The sequence below is a fragment of the Neophocaena asiaeorientalis genome, unplaced genomic scaffold (assembly GCF_003031525.2).
Source record: "Neophocaena asiaeorientalis asiaeorientalis breed wild unplaced genomic scaffold, Neophocaena_asiaeorientalis_V1.1 scaffold801, whole genome shotgun sequence".
Lineage (NCBI taxonomy): Eukaryota > Metazoa > Chordata > Mammalia > Artiodactyla > Phocoenidae > Neophocaena > Neophocaena asiaeorientalis.
In genome coordinates, this window is record NW_020174376.1 from 137,144 (window position 1) to 157,738 (window position 20,595).

The 20,595-nt window shown below is 39.5% G+C and overlaps 1 protein-coding gene and 1 pseudogene across 1 annotated transcript in view; one reads left to right on the plus strand and one right to left on the minus strand.

Annotated features, from left to right (window-relative positions):
- EDA (ectodysplasin A) overlaps positions 1–20,595 on the plus strand; it is a gene marked incomplete at its 5' end in the record, with an annotated part of 96,045 nt that overhangs the window by 66,086 nt on the left and 9,364 nt on the right. Inside the window, one exon of the mRNA XM_024756358.1 lies at positions 15,447–15,470. Within this exon, the coding sequence (XP_024612126.1) occupies positions 15,447–15,470 (24 nt within the window). The remainder of the gene's footprint in view (positions 1–15,446; positions 15,471–20,595) is intronic.
- On the minus strand, positions 1,471–2,210 carry LOC112407179 (general transcription factor IIF subunit 2 pseudogene; annotated as a pseudogene).

Below are 20,595 nucleotides of genomic sequence, written 5' to 3' on the forward strand. Positions count from 1 at the left end.
GCCACCAGAAAACTACTAGAGGTAATCAATGAATTTGATAAAGTTGCAGGATACAAAATTAATGCACAGAAATCTCTTGCATTCTTATACACTAATTATGAAAAATCTGAAAGAAAAATTAAGGAAACCCTCCCATTTACCATTGCAATAAAAAAATAAAATACCTAGGAATAAAAAGAGGAAAACATAGGAAGAACACTCTTTGACATAAATCACAGCAAGATATTTTTTGATCCACCTCCTAGAGTAATGGAAGTAAAAACAAAAATAAACAAATGGGAGCTAATGAAACTTCAAAGCTTTTGCACAGCAAAGGAAACCATAAACAAGATGAAAAGACAACTCTCAGAATGGGAGAAAATATTTGCAAATGAATCATTGGACAAAGGATTTAATCTCCAGGATATATAAACAGCTCATGCAGCTCAATATTAAAAAAAGAAACAACCCAATCCAAAAATGGGGAGAAGACCTAAATAGACATTTCTCCAAAGAAGACATACAGATGGCCAAGAAGCACATGAAAAGCTGCTCAACATCACTAATTATTAGAGAAATGCAAATCAAAACTACAATGAGGTATCACCTCACACCAGTTAGAATGGGCATCATCAGAAAATCTACAAACAACAAAGGCTGGAGAGGGTGTGGAAAAAAGGGAGCCCTCTTGCACTGTTGGTCGGAATGTAAATTGATACAGCCACTATGGAGAACAGTATGGAGGTTCCTGAAAAGACTAATAATAGAACTACCATACACCCCAGCAATCCCACTACTGGGCATATACCCAGAGAAAACCATAATTCAAAAAGGCACATGCACCCCAATTTTCATTGCAGCACTATTTACAATAGCCAGGTCGTGGAAGCAACCTAAATGCCCATCGACAGATGAATGGATAAAGAAGGTGTGGTACATATATACAATGGAATATTACTCAGCCATAAAAAGGAACGAAATTGGGTCATTTGTAGAGACGTGGATGCATCTAGAGATTCTCATACAGAGTGAAGTAAGTCAGAAAGAGAAAAACAAATATCGTATATTAACACATATATGTGGAACCTAGAAAATGGTACAGATGAACCAGTTTCCAGAGCAGAAATTGAGACAGAGTAGTAGAGAAAAAACATACGGACCCCAAGGGGGGAAAGCAGCATGGGGTGAGGGTGGCAGTTGATGAATTGGGAGATTGGGTTTGACGTGTATACACTGAGGTGTATAAAATGGGTGACTAATAAGAACCTGCTGTATAAAATAATAAATAAAATTAAATTTAAAAAATAATAAAATTTCATTTCAACTGTTAAAAAGAAAAAGAATTATTGTTTTAAAAATTTACCTAGAGAAATTAAAGTACCATTCATTTTCCCCCTGTAACAGATGGTGCTCAAGGATTCACGTATCAAGGCCATTTGCTTAGCTCATCACACTTTAGTTGTTCTGTTAGCAGGCAGGCTTTGAATGTGCTTAATCATTCTTTTCTCCTCCTTGATAATGTCTGTACTCTGGCTTCAGCTCCCATGTGTTTTTGTGGAGCCCTTTTACATTTTGAATACCAATTTCTTTTAAGATTTCCTTCAGGTACGACACAGGCTGTTTTGTGATGTCCACCAAGTCCTTAAGATTATAATATTGATGTTTCTCAAAAGATGAAAACAGCATGTCTAAAATGTGTTATCAGCTCGAGCTCGTTTTCCATCTTCTTTTTCCTTTCATATTCAATATTGTACTGATGATTAACAACAGGTTTGTAATTGGTTGTCACAGCTTTGTTCAGTTGCTGTAATAGCCTTACAGGTTTGGAAGATTCTTCTATTCGTAATCTCTTTAATCTCATGTACTTTTCACTGGCAGTGGGTCAGCATTCAACTCTTTGTACCACTATTCCTTCCAGTGAAAGCTTATCCGATGAGCTCTTATTAGACACTGTTAATGCCTGTCCGCCAACACTTTGCAAGACAAATATATGTACTCTAGGAGCACTGCCTGAAGCTGATTTTCCGCCAATATCATGAATATTTGCAAGAGCCTCATTCAAAGTAAATGACACCTCCATCCTTCCTTGATTTTTGGCAATCCACAGTTTCCCAACTTCACTTCTTCCAGGACCTTTAGCCCATTGCTGTGACAAATATTTAGGAACCTTCACCAGCCACACTGGTGTTCTGTTTGGCGCCGGTCAGGCTGAGTTCCCCTCTTTCCTCCATGGGTCTGTCACCAACGGAGGCATGCAGGCCACAGCAGCGGCCCCAGGAGCTGGGGGGCTATGGGGCAAGGGACCAGAGCACAGGGCAAGCCCTGGCCGGAGGCTGATTGTGAAGAGCCGGGGTCCACCTGCCCAGATGCTGGGAGCCCGGGGGCCTTCTAGGAATTTTAGAGTTTTCTATTTTACATTTAGTTCTGTGATCCATTTTGAGTTTATTTTTGTGAAGTTATAAGGACAGTGTCTAGATTCCTTTTTGCATGGGCATGTCCACTTGTTCCAGCACCATTTGTCAAAAAAACTATTTTTTCTCCATTGGATTGCCTTTGTTCCTTTGTCAAAAATCAGTTGACTATATTTGTTTGGGTCTATTTCTGGGCTCCCTATTCTGGTCCATTAATCTATATGTCTATTATTCCACCAATACCACACTATCTTGGTTACCATAGCTTTCTTTTTTTTTTTTAACATCTTTATTATCCTTGCTGGGTAGAGTAGTCTTGGTTGCAGGTTTTTCTCCTTCATCACTTTCAGTATGCCCTGCCACTCCCTTCTGGCTTGTAGGGTTTCTGCTGAGAGATCAGCTGTTAACCTTATGGGGATTCCCTTGTGTGTTATTTGTTGTTTTTCCCTTGCTGCTTTTAATATGCTTTCTTTGTATTTAATTTTTGATAGTTTGATTAATATGTGTCTTGGCGTATTTCTCCTTGTATTTATCCTGTATGGGACTCTCTTACCATAGCTTTATGCTAAATTTTGAATCAGGTAGTTTTAGCCCTCCAAGTCTGTTCTTATTCTTCAATATTGTGTTGAATATTGTGAGTCTTTTTCCTTTCCATATAAAATATAGAATCAGAGGTTTTTGTATCCACAGAATAACTTGCTGGGAGTTTTACTTGGGGTTACATTGAGTCTATAGATCAAGTTAAAAAGAAATGACATTTAACAATACTGAGTCTTCCTATCCATGAACACAGAATATCATTCTATTTATTTAGGCTTTTATTTCTTTCATCAGAGTTTTCCTCATATAGATCTTGTACATATTCTGTTTGATTTATGCATAAATATTTCTCCTTTTTTTGGTGCTAAAGTGTTTTTTTATTTCAAATTCCAGTTGTTCATAGTTAGTATAGGAAAATAATTGACTTTTGTATATTGGGCTTGTATCTCACAGCCTTATTATATTTGCTTATTAGTTCCAGGAGCTTTTTGGTCAACACTCTGGTATTTTTTACATAGAAAATCATGTCATCTGCAAACAAAGACAGTTTTATTTCTTTCTTCCCAATCTGTATGCCTTTTCTTTTCTTGTCTTACCTTATTGCATTAGCTAGGAGCTCTAGTGTGATGTTGAATTAGAGTGATGAGAGAGGACATCCTTGCCTTGTTCTCAGTCTTAGGGCGAAGTCTTCTAGTTTCTCAGCATAAGTATGATATTAACTATAGATATTTTTCTAGATTTTTTTATCAAGTTGATGAATTTCCCCTCTATTCCTAATTTGATGAGAGCTATTATCATGAATGGATCTTGGATTCTGTCAAATGATTTTTCTGCATCTATTGATACAATCATATGATTTTGCTTCTTAAGCCTGTTGCTCTATGATGGATTAAGTTTATTTTTGAATATTGAATCAGCCTTGTGCACCAGGAATAAATTCCACTTGGTCGCGGTGTATAATTCTTTTAACGTTGTTGAATTTGACTTGCTAATATTTTGTTGAGGGTTTTTGCAACTATTTTCAATGAGATGTTGGTCTGTAGTTTTCCTTTCTTATAATGTCTTTGGCTTTGGCATTAGGGTACTGCTAGTTTCATGGAATGAGTGAGGAAGTGTTCCATCTGCTTCTGTTTTCTGCAAGAGGTTGTAGAGAATTGGTATAATTTCTTCCCTAAATGTTTGGTAAAATTCACCAGTGAAACCATCTGGGCCTGGTACTTTCTATTTTAGAAGGTTATTAACTGTTGATTCAATTTCTTTAATATATATAGGCCTATTCAGATTATATAGTCAATTTCTTTAATATATAAACAAGTTATCCTTTACATATTATATATACAGATTACATATTTCTTCTTATATGGGTTTTGATAGATTGTATCTTTCAAATAATTAGCCAATTTCATCTAAGTTATCAAATTTGTGGGCAGATTTGTTTTGTTCATAATATTATTTTATTATCCTTTTAATGTACATGAGATCAGTAGTAATGGCCCTTCTTTTATTTCTGATATTAGTAATCTGTGTCTTCTCATTCCCTTTCTTGGTTAGCCTGGGTAAGGGTTTATCAATTTTATTCATCTTTTCAAAGAACCAGCTTTTCGTTTCATTGATTTTTTTTTTCTATTGCTTTCCTGTTTTCAATTTCAATTATATTTGCTCTGATTCTAATCGTTTCTTCTCTTGGGCTTACTCTGAATTTAATTTGCTCTTCTTTTTCTAGTTTCCTGAAGTGGAAGCTTCGATTAAATATTTTCCGAAATCATTTAGATCTTATTCCATATCTTTTTCCATATATCTTTTCCAAAATATATATGATTTTCCAGCTACTTTCTGTTATTGATTTCTATTTTAATTCCATTGTAATGTGAGTATATAGTTTGTATGATACCTATGCTTTTAAATTTGCTAAGGTATGTTTTATGACACATAATGTTTATCTTAGTGAATGTTCCGTGTGAACTTGAGAAGACTGTATATCCTGCTATTGTTGGATGAAGTATTTTATAAATGTCAATTAGATCTAGTTGATTGATGGTGCTATTCAGCTCAATATATCCTTACTGATTTTATGCCTGCTGGATATTTCAATTACTGATTGAGGGATGTTGAAGTCTCTATAATAGTGGGTTCATCAGATTTTGCCTCAATTTTGTGACACTCTGTTGTTAGCCACATACACATTAAAGGATCTTATGTCTTGGAGAATTGACACCTCTATCACTATATAATGCCTCTCTTCCTTCCTGATCATTTTCCTTCCTCTGAAGTCAGCTTTGTCTGAAATTAGCATGCTTTTGATTACTGCTAGCATGGTATATCTTTCACCATCCCTTTACTTTTAATCTACCTTTATCTTTGTATTTAAAGTATGTTTCTTACAGATAACATATAGTTGGTTATTGCTTTTTTATCCACTCTGGCAGTTTCTGTCTTTTAATTGGTGTATTTATACCATTCACATTTAAAGTGATTATTGATATAGTTGGATTAATATCTACTATATTTGTAACTGTTTTCATTGTCCATTTCTTTGTTTCTTTTTCTGTCTTCCACTCTTTCTGCCTTCTCTGGTTTTAATCAAGCGTTTTATATGATTCCATTTTCTTTCCTCTCTTATATCAATTATACTTAAAAAAATTTTTAGTGGTTGCCCTAGAGTTTGAAATACACATTTATGACTTATTCAAGTTTGCTTTCAAATAACATTATACCACTTCAGAGGTAGTGCAAGTACCTTATAGCAGAGTATTCCCAATTCCTCCCCCTATCCCTTATAGCATTGCTGTCATTTGTTTTACTTATCCATAAGCTATCATCACTGAATACATCTTTGCTATTATTATTTTAAGTAAACTATTATCTATTAAATCAATTAAGAATAAGTAAAATAAAAGATTTGATTTTACTTTCATGAATTCCTTCTCTAATGCTCTTCCTTTATGTAGATCCAAGTTTCTGACCTATATCATTTTCCTTTTCTGAAGAACTTCTTTTAACATTTCTTATAAGGCAGGTCTTCTGGCAACAAATTCAATCAATTTTTGTTTGTCTGAGAAAGTCTTTATTTCAACTTCATTTTTGAAGAATAATTTTGCTGGATACAGAATCCTAGCTTGGTGTTTTTTTCTTTTAACACTTTCACTGCATACTCTTCTTGCTTGAATGTTTTCTGAAGAGAAACCAATGTAATTTTTATCCTTTTACCCCCCCTCTAGCTTCTTTAAAGATTGTCTCTTTGTCTTTGATTTTCTGCAGTTTGAATATGATATGCCTAGGGGTCAACTTTTTGGTATTTGTCCTACTTGATATTCTCTGAGCTTCCTGGATCTGAAGTTTGGTGTCTGTCGTTACTTTTAGAAAACTCTTATTTGATATTACTTCAGATATTTCCTTTGTTCCTTCCTCTCTTTCTTCTTCTGTATTCCCATTACGTGTATATAACCTCATTTGTAATTGTACCACAATCTTTGGACATTCTGTTCCATCTTTTTCATTCTTTTTTTTTTATCTTTGCATTTCATGTATAAAGTTTCTATTGACATCTTCAAGCTCACTAATTCTTTACCATCAAAGGCATTATTTTATATTGCGTTGGGTTTTTTTTTTGATAGCCAACTTTTTATCTTTTAATTCAATGTATTTAAACTTAAAAAAAGTTCACCCATTTCTCCTACCCCCCCAACCCTCACCTCTGGCAGCCACCAGTCTGTTCTCTGTATCTGTGAGCTTGGTTTGTTTGTTTGTTTATCTATCTACCTTTTTAAATTCTGCATATAAGAGAGATCATACATATGGTATTTGACTTTCTCTGTCTGACTTATTTCACTTAGAATAATGCCCTCAAGGTCCAGCTATGTTGTTGCAACTGACAAGATTCCATTCTTTTTTATGGCTGAGTAATATTCCATTGTGTATGCTATACCACATCTTCTTTATCCATTTATCTATTGATGGACATTTAGGTTGTTTCCACATCTTGGCTATCATCAGTAATGCTCCAATGAACATGGGGGTGTGTATATATATATATATCTGGGTTAGTGTTTTCTTTTTCTTCAGAGAAATAGCCAGGAGTGGAATTGCTGGATTAATTGGTAGTTCTATTTTTAATCTCTTGAGGGATCTCCATACTCTTTTCCATAGTGGCTGCACCAATTTATATTCCCATCAACAGTGCACAAATGTTCCCTTTTTTCCACATCCTCGCCAACACCTGTTATTTCTTGTCTTTTTGATAATAGCCATTCTAACAAGTGTGAGGTGGTATTTCATTGTGGTTTTGATTTGCATTTCCCTGATGATAAATGATGTAAAGCATCTTTTCATGCACTGCTTGGCCATCTGGATGTCTTTGGGGAAAAATGTCTATTCAGATGTCCTGCCCATTTTTAAATTGGGTTGTTTGGGTATTTTGCCATTGAGTTGGATGAGTTCTTCATATATTTTGGATGTTAGCCCTTATCAAATATATGACTTGAAAATATTTTCTCCCATTCAGTAGGCTGCCTTTTCATTTTGTTGATGGTTTCCTTTGCTATGTAGCATCTTTTTAGTTTGATGTAGTCCCACTTGTTTATTTTTGCTTTTGTTTCATTTTCTTTTGGTGTCAGATTCAAAAAATTGTCACCAAGACTTATGTCAAGTAGCTTACTACCTATGTTTTCTTCTAGGAGTTTTATGGTTTCAGGCTTTCAAGTCTTTAATCCATTTTGAATTAATTTTTGTGTATGATGTAAGATAGTGCTCTGGTTTCATTCTTTTGCATGTGATTGTTCAATTATACCAACACTATTTATTGAAGAGACTATCCTTTTCCCATTGCATATTCTTGGCTCCATTGTCATAAATTAATTGACCACATATGTGTGGGTTTATTTCTAGGCTCTCTATTCCGTTCCATTGAGCTATGTGTCCATTGTTATGCAATACCATACTGTTTTAATTACTATAATTTTGCAATATAGTTTGAAATCAGGGAGTATGATGCCTCCAGCTTTTTTCTTCTTTCTCAACATTGCTTTGGCTATTTGAAGTCTTTTATGGTTCCATACAAAGTTTGAGGTTGCTTGTCCTATTTCTGTGGAAAAAATGCCATTGAAATTGTGATAAGGATTGCACTGAATCTTATATTTCTTTGGGCAGCATGGACATTTTAACAATATTAATTCTTCCAATCCATGAGCATGGAATATCTTTCCATTTATTTGTGTCTTCATTTTCTTTCATTAATGTGTTTTAGTTTTCAATATATAGGTCTTTCACCTCCTTGGGTTTGTTTGTTTATTTTTGCGGTATGCGGCCTTCTCACTGTTGCGGCCTCTCCCGTTGTGGAGCACAGGCTCCAGATGCACAGCCCCAGCGGCCATGGCTCACAGGCCCAGCCACTCTGCAGCATGTGGGATCCTCCCAGGCCAGGGCACGAACCCGCGTACCCTGCATCAGCAGGCGGACTCTCAACCACTGCGCCACCAGGGAAGCCCTCCTTGGGTTTTTTAAAATGAAAAAATACTTTATTGCTGAAAAATGCTAACCACCATCTGAGCCTTCTGAGTGAGTCACCACCTCCTTGTTTTAACTTATTTTTAGGTATTTTATCCTTTTTAGTGCAATTTTAAATGGAATTGTTTTCTAAATTTCTCTTTCTGATAGTTCATTATTAGTGTATAGAAACAGAAATGGTTTTTGTGTATTGATTTTTGTAACCCGCATCTTTATTAGCTCTAAGAGTTTTTTGATGGAGTCTTCAGGGTTTTCTATATATAATATCATATCATGTACAAATAGTGATAGTGCTGCTTCTTCCTTTCCAATTTGGATGCCTTTTATTTATTTATTTATTTTGCCTAATTACTGTGGCTAGGACTTCCAATACTGTGTTGAATAAAAGTAGCAAGAGTGGGCATCCTTGTCTTTTTCCTGATTTTAGAGGAAAAGCTTCCAGCTTTTCGCCATTGAGTATGAAGTTAGCTGTGGACTTGTCAGCTAACTTGTCAGCTAATATGGCCTTTATTAAGTTGAGGTAACACACTTTTTGAGAGTTTTATCATGAATGGATGTTGAATTTTGTCAAATTTTTTTCTTCATCTATTGAGATGATCATATGGTTTTTATCGCTCATTTTGGTAATGTGGCATATCACATTGACTGACTTGCAAATGTTGAATCATCCTCACATTCCTGGAATAATTCTCACTTGATCATAGTGTGTATGATCTTTTTAATGTATTGTTGACTGGTTTCCTATTATTTTGTTGAGGACTTTTGCATCTATGTTCATAAGGAATATTGTCTTGTATTTTTTTTTTCTTATGGCATCCTCATGTGACTTGGATATCAGGGTAATGCTTGCCTCGTAAAATGAGTTTGGGAGAGTTCCTTCCTCTTCAAATTTTTGGAAGAGTTTGAGAAGGATAGCTATTGATGCAATTATCTTTGAGTGTTTGGTAGAATTCACCAGTTAAGCCTTCTGTTCCTGGACTTTTGTTTGTTGGGAGGTTTTTGATTACTGATTTAATTTCCTTCTAGTAATCGGTCTGTTCAGATTTTCTATTTTATCATTATTCAGTCTTAATACATTGTACATTTCTAGGAATTCATTCATTTCTTCTAGGTTGTCCAAATTGTTGGCACGTAATTGTAGTCTCTTAAGATCCTTTGTATTTCTGAGGTATCAGCTATAATATCTCCTCTTTCATTTCTGAGTCTGGTTCTGATGCTTGGTTTATCTCTCCAGGCTGTATTTCTAGCCTTTTAATATGCCTTGTAATTTTTGGCTGAAAACTAGACATGATATACTGGGTAAAAGTAACTGAGGTAGGTAGGCCAGTAATGTAAGGTTTTATGCTCATCTGACTAAGAGTTAGGCTGTGTTTACTGTTTGCTGTAACTGTGGCGTCAGAGGCTAAAATTGTCTCCATAGTTCTTGTCTTAGTCTCTTCGTGTGGTCTTTGGATGTCCCTGGAAACTTCTTAAGTAGGGTCTGAGACTTGCAGTGTTTTTGTTTGTTTGTTTTTGTTTGTTTAACATCTTTAATGGAGTATAATTGCTTTATAATGGTGTGTTAGTTTCTGCTTTATAACAAAGTGAATCAGCTATATATATACGTATGTCCCCATATCTCCTCCCTCTTGCGTCTCCCTCCCATCGTCCCTATCCCACCCCTCTAGGTGGTCACAAATCACTGAACTAATCTCCCTGTGCTATGCGGCTGCTTCCCACTAGCTATCTGTTTTACATTTGTTAGTGTATATATGTCCATGCCACTCTCTCACTTCATCCCAACTTACCCTTACCCCTCCCCGTGTCCTCAAGTCCATTCTCTGCATTTGCGTCTTTATTCCAGTCCTGCCCCTAGGTTCTTCAGAACCTTTTTTTTTCTTTTTTTGGATTCCATATATATGTGTTAGCATACGGTATTTGTTTTTCTCTTTCTGACTTACTTCACTCTGTATGACAGACTCTAGGTCCATCCACCTCACTACAAATAACTCAATTTAGTTTCTTTTTATGGCTGAGTAATATTCCATTGTATATATGTGCCACCTCTTCTTTATCCATTCATCTGTTGATGGACACTTAGGTTGCTTTCATGTCCTGGCTATTGTAAATAAAGCTCTGGCAGTGTTTTTAGCTGTAATCCCATTATACAGGAGTGCTGTTAATGTGGTGATAAAGTGTGGGTAGAATGGAAGCATTCATGAGTCTTATGATTAATTCTCAATCTTTTAGTGTGCCTGAGTTGGGTATTTCCTATCCCCTAGGTCAGTTCAGCTCTGGTAAAACCCCAGTCAGTTAGGCTCTGATAAAAGTTTTCCTTGAGGGCAGGCCTTGTTAAAGAGAATAGAGAGGTCTGGATATATTTCAAAATGGCTGCTTTTCCTCTCCCCTTGCTCGAAGGACAAGAGAATTTTTCTCCCATCTTCACTGTGGGAACCTGGTAGCGCTCTTGAAGGTAAAATGCATGAAAGTGTGGAGAACCCCCTAAGGCTGGGCCCACTGGGGATTTTTAGCCCTTGAGCTAGTCCACACTGAGCATCTAGCAATTTGTCAATTACAGTTTTAAAGTCTTCTTACTGATACTGGCTTCAGCTGCAGGCTTCTTCACCCAGTCTGCTATGAGTCTCCATATCCACCGGTCTGTCTCTCCATCTTACAGAACAGCAGTTTGCCTTGTGACCTCAATTCTCTGATGGATCTAAGAAGTGATTTTAAGTTTGCTCAGCTTTTTTCTTATTGTGAGTGTGGGAGTGATGGCTTTCAAGCGCTTGACACGTGAAGCCAGAAATTGGAAGTATATACATTTATTTTTTAATTTTCAAAACACATCTAGAAAAACATGAATCTTTCTGAAGTTTCAGCTTACCTGAAAATATTTACAGGCTGTGTGGCTTTGTGCAGTTTAATCCATCTCTTCATCTATAAAATAAGCATAATAATAACTACTTTGCTGGATTGTTATAAGACCTAAATGAGATATGTAAAGCATCTAGCAAAGTGCATGGCTCATATATATTCAATAAATGTTAGCTTTAGTTATGGTGTCATTTATCTTCATCAGAACCCTAGGCTTGAAGAGAGACAAAGTGTACAAAGTATTCCCTAATTTAGAAGATGAAGGATCAGAAGAAAATGGCCCACTTGCCTTATTGTCAGTTTGTGACAGAGTCAGGACCAGACTCAGGCTAGGACTGCTGCTGGCTTCCATGGCCCTGATGCTATTACAAGACCCCTTTTCTTAATATCAGATAGCAAACAGCCTGGCCACATTGATCAAAACCTGTCAGATCTCAAATTTGCTACTATAAAAGCAGTCCCAAGGACTGCACAGCTGTTTGTCCCACTCTGATGTATTTGTGGGGTTTGCCTGCAGAAAGCATGATGATTACAAACAGAGGGTATTAGAATGATAGAAAAATGTAGCCTGTTACCACGGAAACAGACGTGTGACAGTGGTAGTGCCCTGAGTAGGTATGAAAAAGGTTCTGAAGCATATAGAGAAAATAAATCAATATATCTAAAGTGTTATAGAACTCAGCAGATGTTACTGCTTTTGCTCTGGTCAAGATGCTCATATCTAATATGGGATAGTTCTAGCTCCCTGATATTTTCTCTCTAGAAGACAGGAAACCACAATGGCCTCAAACAAAAGAAATGAGAATGGCGGATATAGAACCAGGGCTTAGAGGACCATGTTGAAACTCATAAGAATTATTTACTGGCCATGGTGGTCTTCCATCTTCTAGAGAGAAAATACCAGGGAGCTAGAACTCCTATACTGCTGAGATGATGTACTCACTAGCCCCTATGGGAAGTGCGATACAATTTAAGGATAATCTTGTCCATATTTTTTCATCCTCATTTTTTTCTGAGGGATATGCCAAATGTCCACTGAATAGATGGAAGCTCCCTGGGAGCCCTTCTGTGACACAAGAAGAAGTGGAAGATAGGGCTTTGAGCCCCTGTTATTCTCAGCACTCTTCATGGCATGGCCATTTTGGAAAATAAAGATAAAAATTTTAGTTAGCTCCTTGCCTCCTGCTGTATACCAAATCTATACCAGATTAATTAAAGATTTAAATATGAAAAATGAAATCATGAAAGAACTAGAAAAAATATAAAGAGCTACCTATATAATGCTGTCGTATCCAAATTTAAAATGATAATGTAGAAATGTAGTTATTGACATAGAAGAAAGTTATCAAACAACATTTTTATTTGATCACATTTTGTAAAAATACATATTTATATGCATAGGAAATTTCTAGATATGCAGAAAATGTTAATAGTGGTTATTTGTGAGTAGTTTTTTTAAGCTATTTTTTTCCTTTTTGTTCCCCTTTTCTATGTATGTAGGCGTGCATGCATTTAAGTATGTATAATGAGTAGTATTTCTGGTATAAAAATAATAAAAGTTAACAAAATTTTTTTAACATCTTTATTGCAGTATAATTGCTTTACAATGGTGTGTTAGTTTCTGCTGTATAACAAAGTAAGTCAGCTATACGTATACATATATCCCCATATCCCCTCCCTCTGCGTCTCCCTCCCACCCTCCCTATCCCATCCCTCTAGGTGGTCACAAAGCACCGAGCTGATCTCCCTGTGCTATGCGGCTGCTTCCCACTAGCTATCTATTTTACATTTGGTAGTGTATATATGTCCATGCCACTCTCCAACTTCATCCCAGCTTACCCTTTCCCCTCCCCGTGTCCTCAAGTCCATTATCTACCTTTGCGTCTTTATTCCTGTCCTGCCCCTAGGTTCATCAGAACCATTTTTTGTTTAGACTCCATATATATGTGTTAGCATATGGTATTTGTTTTCCTCTTTCTGACTTACTTCACTCTGTATGACAGACTCTAGGTCCATCCATCTCATAAAAGTTAATGAAAAATTTTTAACTTCCCTTTCCCTCTTTTCCCTTGTACATATAGGTCAAACTTCCCTTGTAGATATAGGTCAGACTTCCTCCAGGAATTTATTTTTCCTCAACTAGCCAGTATAATTCCTTAAGTCTCCCCCCTTTAGTACTTTCCTATTCAACTGTAAGTTCTCTGAGGATAGAGTTGTGTTTCATTATTTACTGTGCCTTCCCTAGGTGTGCTCAATAAGGACTAGGTGTATGGTGATCGTCTGATTTCCTCAAAGCCTGCTTTGAAGTCTGATGTAATAGTACTTACCCTTTAACCAGCTGAAACGGTCAGCAACTTGGCCAGGGCTAACAATCTGTCTGTGAGGCCAGTGGCTGCAATGGCTGTCATCTCACTGCTTTCCCAGGCTGAGGTGGCTGACTGGTTGGCTGGTAGCTGGTTGATGGGGTTATAGGCCTTTCTGTGTAAATCCTTCCCCAGACAGCTTTCTGGTTCAAGGAGGTGGCCCTTCTCAGGCTGTCTCTTAGTCAGTAGTATCTGTGTAGCTGTGCTTCCTTGCCAGAACCTCTGTGTACATTCTCAGGAGCTCTCAATGTTGTTAAAAACATGCAAGATAGGCAGAAAAGAAAGAAGACCAAGAACTGGGAGGAGAGAAAGAGAGAAAAAAATGAGGATAAAAGAGTGGAGGATCATGACCTTAAGTGCAGCAGGTTGCTTAACCCAACCATAAACATCCCCTGCGCATAATAATACCTACTGTTGCACGTGAAATTACTTTGCCAGGGAAGTCTACACAGACATTGGTTTTCGAGGGACCTGTGCAAGCTCTGATGGCCACGCTGGCAGCCCTCCAAGTTAGAGACTTCACTGACTTCTGATTGAAGTCTGCTCAGACAGAATCTTTGATAGAGCCTGCTCTTATAGGTAAAGACCATTCCAAGCTTGTTGCAAGAATAAAATGAGATGATAGATGGAAATAGATTTTTTTAGTCTATAAAAGAGTATACAGGGGCTTCCCTGGTGGCGCAGTGGTTGAGAGTCCGCCTGCCGATGCAGGGCACACGGGTTCGTGCCCCGGTCCGGGAGGATCCCACATGCCGCGGAGCGGCTGGGCCCGTGAGCCATGGCCGCTGGGCCTGCGCGTCCGGAGCCTGTGCTCCGCAACGGGAGAGGCCACAACAGTGAGAGGCCCGCATACCGCAAAAAAACCAGTATACAAATGCTGGTCTTTTTGTGAGCTCCTGAGGGCACTGACAGGGGTTTATTGTTGTCCAGTAGGGTCTTCATGGGAGTTTGGAACAGAGTTTTAAATATGTGCGCCTAAAGAAAATCAAATCCACCTACAGAATGAAGTGAATTGAGTCCCCAGTAGGGAAAAACATGCCTGCATGTCTGGCAGACACCTAAATTGTGTATGTCTGAGGAGTGATTGTTACCTAACTATGTGAGAAAAGCCTTGGGTTTTCTGAGTGCCCTCAATTGATTAGAAATGTTTTCTTTAGAAGTAATTCCCCAGAAAATGCTTGTGATTTCATATTGTCGATGAAACTGTTGGCACTTCTTTTAAAGTGTCTGTTAACTTACGTTAAATTACAGTGGGAGTGCATGTGGCCCCCAGATGAATGTATTATGGTTTGCACCGTTTTAATAGCTAACAATTTGAATAACGATAAGGAAGTGACTAAAAAGTAAACTGCCGCTGCTCTGCTCCTTCCATGAAAATGACCCTTTTCTCCTTCCAGCTTCAACACATGAGACTTCACATCACTTCCTGACCTGAACGCGTGACTCTTCAATCTCAGGACTTGCATAATTAATGGAATGCCGTCCTAAGGTTGTTGAGTTCTGCATTTCTGGGCATTTCATCTTTATGGCGAAGTACCCATTCCCTCACTCCAAAGACTAAGCCTGAAAGATTTTTCTTCCTAGGGAAGAATCTTCCTTGTAACTTTATCGTTATGACAGTCAGAGACAGATTGGGGAGGTTTGATAGTTGGGTGATACCTTGCCAATAACCTGACCCTTAGCATGGGGCTCCCTCAAACTTGCAGTGTCTTGGGGATTCCTCCTGTGACTGTCTTGAAGAATAAACACCTTATGTTAATTTCCAGTGACTTAGTTTTCCATTTTCTCTTTTTAACAGGTCCAGTTAAAAACAAGAAAAAGGGTAAGTCAAGCTCCTGATTTTGTAAAATTGCTGTCATGGTTTTTCTAAAATTAGAAGAAAAAATCAAGGGAGAAGGATTTCTATATTCGTTCAACGCTGGTTGTCCATTATTTTACTCAATCACGTGTGACCTTCTTGAGTATTGTAGCTTCCAAGGAATAAGAAATATATATCATTTTCCAGTGATGATCCGTGAAAGATAGAATTGCTTCCTAGCAACATGCGAAAGTTGTTCTTGCTTCTCTTTCTTGTTCCCTCTTCCATACAATTCAGTTTACATCTCTTTCCTTCATTCTTCCTTACTCTTTCCCCTGCCCTTCTCCTTTCTCCTTTTTTTCCCCTCCTTTATCAAATCAGTGGCCAGGTATGAATGAAGTCCTGAGACTGCTTGTAGGGACTAGGTATACTACCTCTTGAGAGATGTCAGTACCCTATTTTTTGGCCTAAAAGCTATCCCTCTCCTATTTCTCAGATAGTCAGGGAAGGTATTTCTTGCTCTGGGGTTTCAATATCATTTTCTCTGTGATGGAAAACCTCAGCTGTAGTAGAACCCTGATCATTTAGTCTTTTCCAAGAATCTCCTAGTTGAGTGGATCCATTGTGCCGTTGTTGGGTCTGTAAGTCTCCAGTGTACTTGCAATGGGAATGGCCCACGAGTTTGTATAAGTGCTTGCCTGCCTGAAGAGGAGAAACCAAAGACAGAACAGGTTCCAAAAGACAGGACCAGGCAGTGTGGTCCACTCCTTAGGACTAAAAGAACCAACCACGAACGAGTTTTAAGTACCTATTTTTTTCTGTGCTCTGACCTGGGAGGAAAATAGAGTGAAATTCATGAGTTTTCATTAAAATGCTCTAAGCAAAATGATTCTGTCTGTTAACATTTCCGGAGCTTTACAGAGTAGATTATCAGTCCCAGACTAGGCCCGAAAGACTGGCTTCAGCTGCCTCCTGCCACCTCTCTGAGTACTAGGGTACTCTGGTGGCTTGAGATGCCATGGCCCACATGGGAAACCTGTGTTCCTGTTGTAAAGAAGCTGAAGAATGGCCTGGCCCCTAAGGACCTGAGCTGAGCAAAATTGGAAAATAGCCAGAGAACTGGAGTCAGTGAGGAAACCTTTCCTTGTGGAGCCTGGGCATTCACCAATCTATTCTGTCTTTTAAGAAAGTAAATGTGACTTTTTAAAAAATAAATTTATTTATTTATTTATTTTTGGCTGTGTTGGGTCTTTGTTGCTGCGCACGGGCTTTCTCTAGTTGCAGCGAGTGGGGGCTACTCTTCTTTGCGGTGCACGGGTTTCTCATTGCGGTGGCTTCTCTTGTTGCGGAGCATGGGCTCTAGGCACGCGGGCTTCAGTAGTTGTGGCTTGCGGGATCTAGAGCGCAGGCTCAGTAGTTGTGGCGCACGGGGCTTAGTTGCTCCGCGGCATGTGGGAACTTCCCGGACCAGGGTTCGAACCCGTGTCCCCTGCATTGGCAGGCGGATTCTTAAACACTGCGCCACCAGGGAAGCCCAAATATGACATTCAAGTGTGTAGTTTTCCGTTCTTATCACATCCCTTTAAGACAGAAATTTTAACAAACCTAGAAAGCTCCCCTGGCCTGGACAAGGACACCCTCTGCTCCTAGCACAAGCCCAGGGATGACTTCCTTCCTTTCTTTCTTTCTTTTTAATAAATTTATTTATTTATTTATTTCTGGCTGCATTGGGTCTTCGTTGCTGCACGCAGGCTTTCTCTAATTGCAGCGAGCGGGGGCTGTTCTTCGTTGCAGTGCGTGTACCTCTTACTGCAGTGGCTTCTCTTGTTGCAGAGCATGGGCTCTAGGCATGCGGGCTTCAGTAGCTGTGACACGTAGGCTTCAGTAGTTGTGGCATGCAGGCTCAGTAGTTGTGGTGCACTGGCTTAGTTGCTCCGTGGCATGTGGGACCTTCCCGGACCGGGGATCGAACCTGTGTCCCTTGCACTGGCAGGTGGATTCTTAACCACTGCACCACCAGGGAAGTCCCCTTCCTTTCTTTCTTAATAGGTAGACTTGAGAGCACTTTCTAATGACAGCTACTAAGTTTTTTTTTCCACTCACTCATTCACCAGACAGTGAATAAGCATCTTGTAATTGTCAGGAAGAGAGACACAGAGATGAAGAAAAATGGTTCCTGCCCTCCAAAATCTCCCGGTATAGTTGGAGTCACGGAAGCACACACAAATAATTGAAGTACAGTATTTTAAAAAGTGCAATTATAGAAGCATGAGCTTCCCATGCTTGGTCCCACATCTCAGAGAAAACATTATCTAACCTAGACTTTGAAGGATGAGGAAAAAAGAAGGGGAAGAATATTCCAGCAAAGAAAACTACATACTGAAATCTCTCAGAGGCATGAAAGAACATGTCATGTCTGGGGGAACAGCAAGTAGGCTAGTGATTTACCCAAATATAGGGCATGTGTGTGGTGGGGAGCAGCACCCATTTGAAGTGTCATCCAAGGGGTGAGCACCGAGAGAACACACTTGCTGGTGGTAATGGAAGGCAGCTTTCTAGGCGAGAAGCTCTGAAATTACAAACTCAAGAGATCCCAGTGCCTCTGGCAGTGACTTGGATCACTGCCCAGCACTGCTACCTTGTATGTGGGCCACTATTGGGAAGAGAATGCACATAGGCTTTAAACATTTGCCTTGGCTGAAAGTGATTTAGAAGCCATTTAATACTGATTTCCTTGGACACGGTGAATAGACACATGCCTGAAGAGGTAATTGAGTTGTTCATTTAATTTCCATCCTTTAATGGAATTTTCCCCCTCCCATAACTTTCTCTCTCTCTCTCTCTCTTTCTCTCTCTCTCTCTCTCTCTCTCTCTCTCTCTCTCCCCCCTCCCCATCTCTTGCTTTCAGTTCATTCTTTCAACAATTTGAGCTTCACTAAAAGAACGTGTGTATTCTTGCATCTAAGGCTACACAGGGTAACTTGATAAGTACAAAAGTCTCTGGGCTTTTGTATCGTGAGGTGCTCTGTTAAAGTAAGGAAATCCAGAGAAGGAATACAGTCCTCTAAAGTCATCTTCTTGGTCCAGGGGCCGTTTTGTACATGCTCCTCTGTGGGCCAACTTTCTGTAAGGATGCAAGGATGAGAAGCACAGTTACTTAAACCTGGTTGCAGAGGAGCAAAGAGGACCAGCTGCAGAACTAGATCCCAGCAGGAGCTTGTTCTCAGATGCCTTCTAGCATTTTTATAAGTGAACATTCTCTGTTTACACTGCAACCATTATTCACTTTCACTGCAGGAGTTTCTGGCTCTAATTCTTCCAAAATTACATTAACAATCACAGGAGACTCAGTCTTGACACTGAAGTTCACACTACCCACAGAAGCCCCTCTAGCTCAAAAATCACTGTTAGTCCTGGACATTCTGGGACAGAGGACAGCCTACTATGCACCATCCCCTGTGTCTGTGCCACTCAGAGAAGAGTGAGAGAGAAGCAGACTTTATAACCAGGCTAGGGAAGTTTCCTGACTGCCAGGGGTAAGTCAGTCCTCCTTATGGAACCTCAGTCTTGGGAGGAAACCTAGAGAAATCATTGAGGCCAAGCTCCTCGTTTTACCAATGGAGAAACTAAGGCTCAAGGAGAGGAAGGGATTTACCCGAAGTATATGTCCGTGGCAGAGCTGAGGCTTACAGCCTTATCTCCTGACTACAGATTCCTTGTTTTCTCCACTACGCTAGCCGGAATTGAAACTTGGGCGCTGAATAAGCCTGACTTGGAAGCTGCCCAAATCTGAAGGGAGATGGCTTTCCTGTTCGGCATCTTAAAATTTGCTAGATCTCAAAACTGGGCAGATTCAGTCTTCTGCTGCTAAGTGCAGGGAAAACGCTAAGACTCCTGTCTCTCCGTGCGAGAGAAGCTCTATGGACCTTCCTTACTTTCCTCCCTGGGGAAGGGGCCCCGCAATGACCGTGTTGTTTCATTGCAAATGCAGATGTGGCTAGACATGGACAAGCGACCTCTTGAGTGGCATTGCCATGAGGATTGGGTTTCTTGAGCACGCGGCATTCTTCTTAAAAGAGGACCTGATAAATCAGAACAGGATTCTCCTCCCTGAGAGCCCAGGGAGCCAGGAGGCAGAGTCAGGAAGGAGGTATTTAAATGAGACTTGACGGGGTTATATTTGAAAAGGAAGAAAGAATCACAGGTGAAGACACCATGATGGAGTCTGGGGAAAGGCTCCCATTCCTGAGACTTCCACAAGATTGTGAAAAAGCGGGGAAGGGAGGAAGCAGTCACCTACCTGTGACCACCTGCAGTGCTTGAATTGGACTGCATGGAGCAGAAGAGGTTAAACAGGAGGAACTGGAGGTTTTGGTTCAAAACCACAGTTATGACTCTGTTAACATAGCTACATTCTGGCGGGGATGTGGGAAGGACTGGAATATGGAATAAGAAGGCCGAGAGTGCTCTGAAAGGATAGCGAGGAGGAAACGGGGAGGATCTGGTGGCTTGATTAATAATACATTCAAGGGCTTCCCTGGTGGCGCAGTTGTTGAGAGTCCGCCTGCCGATGCAGGGGACACGGGTTTGTGCCCCGGTCCGGGAAGGTCCCGCATGCCGCGGAGCAGCGGAGCCCGTGAGCCATGGCAGCTGAGCTTGCGTGTCCGGAGCCTGTGCTCTGCAACGGGAGAGGCCACAACAGTGAGAGGCCCGCGTACCACAAAAAAGAAGGAAAAAAGTAATAATAATAATACATTCAAGAATAGGGCCTCTGAGAAAAGACTTTGGGAAGCCAGATTATTTAGCCTATAAAAATAGAGGTTGATAGATGACTTAATGTCTTTGAGCACATGAGGGTTATTGTGTGCGTGATGGTAGCTATTCTTCTCTATCTATACAAACAATAGAATAAGAGCTTAAACTGCCACAGGAGGAATTTCAGTTCAATATACAGAAGAACTTCCTAACAGTGAGGGGGTAATAAACATTGGAACATGCTACCAAGGGAGTTTGAAGAATTTCCTTTCCCAGAGATCTTTAAAACTAGGGTTTAGAGGGGTCAGCTGAGAAAGCAAAAACCTGCCTGCTGCTTCCTCCTCAGCTCAGCTCTGTGCTCTCCACTGCCCCTTCTTTCCTTATTGTGCTCGAG